The 7347-nt window shown below is 40.8% G+C and overlaps 1 protein-coding gene across 1 annotated transcript; it reads right to left on the bottom strand.

Annotated features, from left to right (window-relative positions):
* Window positions 1–1783: 1783 nt before the first annotated feature.
* Window positions 1784–6719, bottom strand: LOC109467509. Its single transcript, XM_019765521.1, has 7 exons — window positions 6656–6719; window positions 5862–5968; window positions 4549–4703; window positions 4324–4391; window positions 3904–4043; window positions 3486–3629; window positions 1784–2673 (listed from the first exon to the last, which is right to left on the bottom strand). The coding sequence occupies exons 1-7, from the start codon at window positions 6717–6719 to the stop codon at window positions 2521–2523; spliced, it is 831 nt and encodes a 276-aa protein (XP_019621080.1). The 3' UTR covers window positions 1784–2520.
* Window positions 6720–7347: the final 628 nt, after the last annotated feature.

Consider the following 7347-nt stretch of genomic DNA (forward strand, 5'->3'; position numbering starts at 1 on the left):
CTTGCAAATGAAATAGAGGGTTACGAAAAAGGAACTGAAATGTTGACCCAACCCAAACCCACCCTGATATTGTGGATGTCATGACCTTAGTATCCTTCCTGTTACCACGTTCTCTTCATGTGACTTACAGAAGTCTGTTGTTCTATATAATATTATGCGCTTGTGACTGATTTTAGTTGGTTGTTCTGTATAATATAAATATGCGCTTGTGAGTTACAGAAGTTGTTCAATACCACACAAGATCCACAGAATATCCAGGTTGGCAGCACACACATGTAGCGGTCTAGGTGACATTCTTGTGTCGATAGTTTAATGGACAATAAAATCAACATTATCCTCTTTCACAAGGGTGAAGCTTCAGTAATGTCAGTTGAGGAAACTTCTTTCCTTCCTAGTTGTTACAGTTTGTCCATCAGCTATAAATGCAGTGGTTTGATTAAAAGTTCAGACTTCATTGTTTAATTATTAACCCATTATTTTGTGTTGACTTCTTGTTCTCTACCATAGCATTTGGGGAGCTATAATAGGATGCCTAGACCAGTTATTATTTTTTCCGCCCTGTCACTTCATATTTTTTCTGAAAAAATCGACAAGCCAACAAAATTAAATTGGTGTGGCCTTATGCACGCACATGCACACACTCTCACACCATCATGTATACACCCTAACACATGCTATTCCACCACTATCTTGGCACACTCATTGTATCTTTTGGAAAGAAAACAAAAACAAGTTGACAAACATCTCTTTATTGCGCATAAAAGTATTTTGTTTGCTGCATAATTAAACAATACAACATCATAATTTCAACTTCGATACATACATCGTAACTGTTTGTTATTTTCATAAAATGCTGATTGCACTTAAGCCCCTTAAGATCTGCACTTAAGATCTTTTTCTTCTGTCAGAGGGTAACTTCATGTTCATGTAAATAAATGATATATGAAGTGAAAAAACGATTAAACAAAAATACTACTTAGTATACAGTGGGTGAGTTACACAAAAAGAATATGAGCAGGAAAATTCCTGCCCTGGCAAAGGTTTCTATTTAATATACACATTCGCATCTATTGGTTAGGGAGGTTGGGAGCATCACTTATTTACCAGACTAAGTACATAATAAACATCACCATAACATCAATGAGAAAAAATACACTTTTTCTTTGCTCAAATCAGCATCATTTCAGCAAATTTCAGCATCATTGCCGTTTTTCATTTTTCAACATTGACCATAGTTTTTAGGAGCTACAGTATTTCCATGTACCTTATGACTGCATGGGTATACATATAAGCCACCTGTGTGATTGTACATATAAGCCACCTGTGTGATTGCTGTCTGTAGGCTGAATTAATTATGTTTCAGAAGGCACTGGTAATGATGGTACGGAATGTTACGTGTCATCATCTTCTTTCTTAATTATTTACACCATTTGCATGTCCGTTAACTGTATTTTGTTCAGTTTGTCAGTCTGTGCCTCTGTGGCCTTGAGTTACATACAACATTTTGCATGTTCTTCTGGTGCCTTACACCCCTACATGCACATTAAGGAGACACCCCTACATGCACATAAAGGAGACACCCCTACATGCACATAAAGGAGACACCCCGACATGCACATAAAGGAGAAGGCACATAACTTATTTCATCCAGTCATTCATTCCAACAGAGCTGGAGTTTATAAGTGTTTCCACCATAAATTTTCGAGGCATATACAAGTTACTATTTCAGGCATATTATTTTTATAACATGAGAAATGCATTTGGTCACAAGTCAGGCATATTAGTACTTAATAAAACTTTTAAAATGTTAGGACATTTGGTATCAAAATTACAGCAACTATAAATGAAAGTTTATCTCCAAATATACATAGTATTACTTAGTTTATGCTAGTTTATCAAGACTATATTTAAAACTAAATTTCCTCCTTGCAGATTGTCAAGTTTTCCTTTGGTCCCAGGAATTATAAATGTTAAATGAAATCTTTGGAAACAGTAAAATATTGATTGCATTGATAGTTTCCAATAATTGATCCATAAAATCTGTTCCACACTGATCATCTCTGCAACATTGACTCATCGATCTATTGATTATCAGTAATTGATAAATATTAGCTCACTAATGTTACCATGATAAAATGATTTGAAAATGTGCAATTTTTCTTTGATCAGAATTCTGAATCAACTCTATTGTTAAAGCAAGTGGCTTCATCAAATTGATTGTCTTTTATTTTTTTGTTACATTGCAGGTAGTACAAACAACAAATAATGGTTTAGTTAATACTTTTCAATCAGGTGCAACACTACAAGGTTTGATTCGCAGTAAAAAAAAAGGAAATCTAAAACAAAATGAAAAATTAGCAGGCAAAGTAGTCAGAGGTTACGGTTAAGTGATAATATATAGTGGAGTAAACCTTTAAGAAAAGTGTAAAATAGAATAAAAACATCCCTGGCAGCCGATAAGATCATCCAACCATAGGTCAAAGGGTAAGGGATAGCAGGTGAAAGGTCGGAGTTCGCAGGTCAGCGCCGCAGGTTGTCGTACTTCATGCGACTGTGGCGCAGCTGGGAGTAAACCGTCTTGTCCTCCTCGCTCTCTCCACCAATCACAGGCCGGCTCTCGCCCTTATCCTCCAGGTCAAGCTGCGCGTACGTGACCTCTGGTGACCTTTGACCCTACAACAGCAGGAGGAGACAGAATAATGATGATGTAAGACGCAAAATTCTGACACAACGCAAACCACAGTTAAACTTTGCTGATTCTACAGTCGGTACTCAATCTGGGGTTTAAGCATCTTTACTGTGTTTATGAATACAAACATTCATCCATGTTGTAAACATGTGGGATGGAGGGAATGAAAGAAGGGCTGCTTGGATGGGTGAACTGGACAGGTTCAGTCGATGTATGGATGAAAATTGACCATCCAGCCACCTTCTATCAGCCTGACAAACAAGGATTACTGATTGATTGATTGATTGATTGATTGATTGATTGATTATTGCCAGTTTTAAGGATGATTTCCATGCACTGAATGGGATAAACCAATGGTTTTGGGTGGTTGACTAACAATTTCTGGAGCTGAATTTTAGCTATATGAGATCTAAGATTGTGTGGTGATGTCACCCATGAAGTTAAGATGATTTTGCCTAACAAGCAGTCGTAACCATGGTTACCTGGAATGCTCGGCAGGGTCAAAGTTCAAAGGTCATTGCCAATCTCTGTAAGCAAAGTCACTCTGGGCAGAAGAAGCAACAGGCATAATGCATTACAAGCAACACAAAAAACTATTTTGTTTGTTAATATTTATACTGTTATTATTAGAAGGTAGACTGGTAAACAAATTATTTGCTTTACTGATGTAGATTTAAAATAAACAAAAATTGCAACAGATGTTCTGAAAAGCATATAAAAGCACTTGCATTAGTACAAAACTAATACTCCATGGATAAAGAGGTGGGAAAAGCACCCGGTTGCCATGACTACAGACCTGGTCAGCCTCCGGCTCCTCTGATTGGTCGAAGTCAGCGATGGTCATAGGGTAAAGGTAAGGGTCGCGGGTTCTCTGCAGGGTGTCATACCCGCTGGGGTCATCGTCCTCCAGGTCATTGCCCTCAGCTGCACCCTCAGAACTCTACAGTGGAACAATGAAAGACATTTTCTTTCAAAGGAATCATCTTCAGAGTGAGTGAGTGTGAGAGTGAGTGAGTGAGTTTAATAGTGAGAGTGAGTGAGTGAGTTTAATAGTGAGAGTGAGTGAGTGAGTGAGTGAGAGAGAGGATGAGTACCTTTAGCTCCTGCATGTCCGGTTGTTTCCCCCGGTTCTTGTTGACGGTCGCATGAGTGAGTGAGTGAGAGGGAGAGGAAGAGACTGAATGAGAGGGAGGATGAGAGGATGAGTACCCTACCTTTAGCTCTTGCGTGTCGGGCTGTTTCCGGTTCTTGTTGACGGTCGCGTACTCGACCGTGGCTCCGTCTGCCGGCCCGTCCTCCAGCAGGATCTCCTGTTCCGTCCGTCCGTCTGTGCGATTCCCAGAAAACCTCACAGCTGCATGGGGGGACAGGAGCCGTGTTGGTAAACTTACATGTAAGTAAACTTAGGTATTAAGTGTTATTTGCCATACATTGTCTCCAATGCAATTGTTGCACAATAAATTTGACTTTACTTAAGGGTTACTAGAGCAGCATTATTCTGTGAACCAATAAGCTTCAATGCTCAAGAAAAGAGAATGATGCCATGAAAGATGCATATGAACAGAAAGCTGGTAAGACAAAAAGAGCATTTAAAAACCAAAGGTAACAAAGAACAGACGTGCTTCTGTTCTTACCTGTGCCGGCGTCGACAGGAATCCCATCCATACGAACGTTCTGCTGCATTCGGTCATAAAACGCCTCCCTAAAAACAGAAACCAGCATTTCAGGAGATGTGAAATATTACCTGTTCTGTACTTACTATCCTGTTGGAAATCACAATGTAGTTTATACAATGTAGGCTCTGACTCGTGTATCAATGAAGAAATCAGCAGAGGAAGTAAAAGGTAAAGTTGTCTGACCCTCGTTTGCGTTTCTTGTAGCGTCTCCAGAGCGGGACGGCTAGCGCGATGAGAACGACCAATAGCAGCACAGCGATAACCCCGCCCACGATTGCGCCTGTGCTGTCCCCGCCAGAGCCACCAGAGGGCGCTAGGGAGACAGTTTTTCTTAATATCTAATAACAATTGGTTTTAATCAGTTATTATTTTTTTATTAATACTAGTTCACAAAACAAAGCTCATGGGAGCCACTTAGATGTTTTGGGTTACTGTACAGCCAGTGAGGACAGATTTTTGTTGACATTGGACTTAAAAAGTGTACGGTTAAACCCATGTGGGAAACAATCACGAGGTAGCTTAAAGCTTATTCCACAGTGAAGTTGTTCTAGGAAAGAACCTTTCATGACTCTTTGCACAGTATTTCTGAAATCTCAGCTCCATTTACTTGGCTACTAGAGGGAGCAAGTCAGCCTTCACAGCCTGATACGTGGATAGTGAGTGTGAGTGAGTGATACGTACCATACATAGAACTTGTGGTCTGGTCTTTTGTAGTGGCTGTTAGAAGAGAAACAGCAGCTACTGGTTAGTTCAGGGCTACAAATCTCAGGTAGAATGACTCAGAAAACTGTTAAAGTATGCATCATGTTCGGTACAAAAAGCACAGCATAATATTAACAGCGCGAAATAGTTTATACTGATTGAGAGTTTCACACCCACCATTGATGGAACTGGTGGCCGTGGTCTGCCATTTTAGTGTCACAGTGGCTGTTATTATAGAAAACCAGTGATGGTTAGAGTTAGTGCAGAACTGGATATATTATAATATAGCAGTGCAAGTCTCATGTAGAGCTACTTAAAGAACACAAACTACTGGTTAATGCAGAACTACAACTGCAGCACAATTAGTCTCATTATTATGATATTGAAATATTTACAGAAACGACTTCTAGTAGGTTAGTGTAAAACAACAGAACAGCAGGGCAAGTCTCAAAGCTTTGTTTAGAGAACACAAACTACTGGTTACTGCAGAACTACACTGGCTACGTATTAAAGCAGAACACGCTAAACTAGGGATGGAGTTTACCCGCTTGTGTTGTCTGTTTCTGTTGCGTTGTCCCCCCGGATGTGAGTGGAATAGGCCGCATTGTCCCCCCGGATGTGAGTGGAACAGGCCGTTCAGTGGTAGGGACTAGCTTTATGTACAAGTCTTTGATGTCACGACTGGTTGGTGTTCCAAGTTCGTCATAAAAATAGCAAGAGAAAGTGCCATGGTTGATTCCAAATGCCAGACACCTGCTAGTAAGGTTCAGACATTTTGCAGCACACTTTTCTACTGTTAAGATGCTGCTGGCATCTCCATCTGGGTCTACAGGAGGCAGAGTCTTGAATTCCATCTGCTCCAAGTGTTGGAAACTTCCCAGTGGATCCACTAGTCCTGAATCTGGGAAAGAACAGAAACAAATCACAGGGTTATACCTCTGGTACTGACATTGTTGATTGTAATTGATAACTGCTGAGATTTAGATTTCTGCAATGTGACTAGATGTCGGCAGGTACAATGTTGAGTACTGCATAACCTGGTGTGTTACGTCATGCCTGCAATTTTACTGTCATAGCTACTTATTTGTCGCTAAAAATGCCTCCTAATAAACAGTGATTTTAGGTGATAAACAAACAAGAAAAACAACAGATGTTACAGATATTAGCATTATTAGTTACAGATGTTACAGATATATTGCTACTTTCCCGTGCCACGCCCATTCTCACCTGTAACCTGGGTAAATATTTACCTTACCTGTGTGTGTGTGGGGGGGGTCAAGTGTTTACCTGCACAGGTGGGCGGTGTAACCTACATACCTGCACACCTGTACACACACCTGTTTTCACCTGTCTGATATACACCTGGCACAGGTAACGTTACACCTGGCCATGACGTCACATGAGGAAGTGTGTGTCACTTTCACAATCGTCTACATGAAAACCAGGGCGTGGAAGTTTCGATGTTATTGTTGAAAAATCGTCCGTAAATTGTCGCGTTTCAATACTTTTATTTCTTCACTTCAGCCATTTTAGACGTTTTAAACGCTTTAGTCGCCCAGCTAGGTGTACACGAGGGGTTAGACGTTACCTGTAGCTGCCAGCACGAGCCCGAAACTCCAGCCGACGGCAGCCAGCACACACCACCGAAACATCGCGGACACGGGTTCCAATCCCACACGCTCGAGACTCCCCTCGCACCTGTGGACACGGGTTCCAATCCTGTAGCACCTGTGGACACGGGTTCCAATCCCACGCACTCCCCTCACTCTCCGGACAATACCGCTCACGCTCTCATACTCGGGACGTTTCAGCAACCCGCAGGAAGTCTCACAGTTTCCTAAGAAGCAGCAGATTTTCGGTCTGGTTTTTCTGATCTCAGAGCAGGAAGTGAATTAAAGAGGCGGGGCGTGACGTCATCGCTGAGGTCAGCCCACTTGACCTGTCGTGCCGCTCCTAACCGACAGGCGGCGCTTCGAAACGCAAACATTTCCACTCAGATTTTCAGACCACTTCTAAAGAAATTTCACACCTTTATTCAAAACAATTCAAACTTTCTGTCTATTCTGTGTTAAGTAAGACGTACGGACAAGAAAATTAACTTTCTGAAATAGAAATAAAATAACTACATAGTTTTGAAGTTCAAAATTACAAAGATATGAATTTGCATATAAAAATAGTACCATATAAAAAAGAAAAACCGGCGACCTAATGATGACGATGACTGGTTTATTGAATAAAACATTTTGCAGCATGTTTTATTACATTCCGTGCCGACCATAA

Source organism: Branchiostoma belcheri, unplaced genomic scaffold (genome assembly GCF_001625305.1).
Source record: "Branchiostoma belcheri isolate BF01 breed outbred unplaced genomic scaffold, Haploidv18h27 scaffold180, whole genome shotgun sequence".
In the NCBI taxonomy this organism is placed as follows: Eukaryota; Metazoa; Chordata; class Leptocardii; order Amphioxiformes; family Branchiostomatidae; genus Branchiostoma; species Branchiostoma belcheri.

Excerpts from the sequence above, each read along its gene's own strand:
- LOC109467509 (XM_019765521.1), bottom strand. The coding sequence starts at position 6,719 with ATGTTTCGGTGGTGTGTGCTGGCTGCCGTCGGCTGGAGTTTCGGGCTC. Across the intron at positions 4,044-4,323 it reads TCCTGTCGACGCCGGCACAG|CTGTGAGGTTTTCTGGGAAT; the intron begins GTAAGAACAGAA and ends CCCCCCATGCAG. Across the intron at positions 3,630-3,903 it reads CCGACACGCAAGAGCTAAAG|AGTTCTGAGGGTGCAGCTGA; the intron begins GTAGGGTACTCA and ends GTTCCACTGTAG.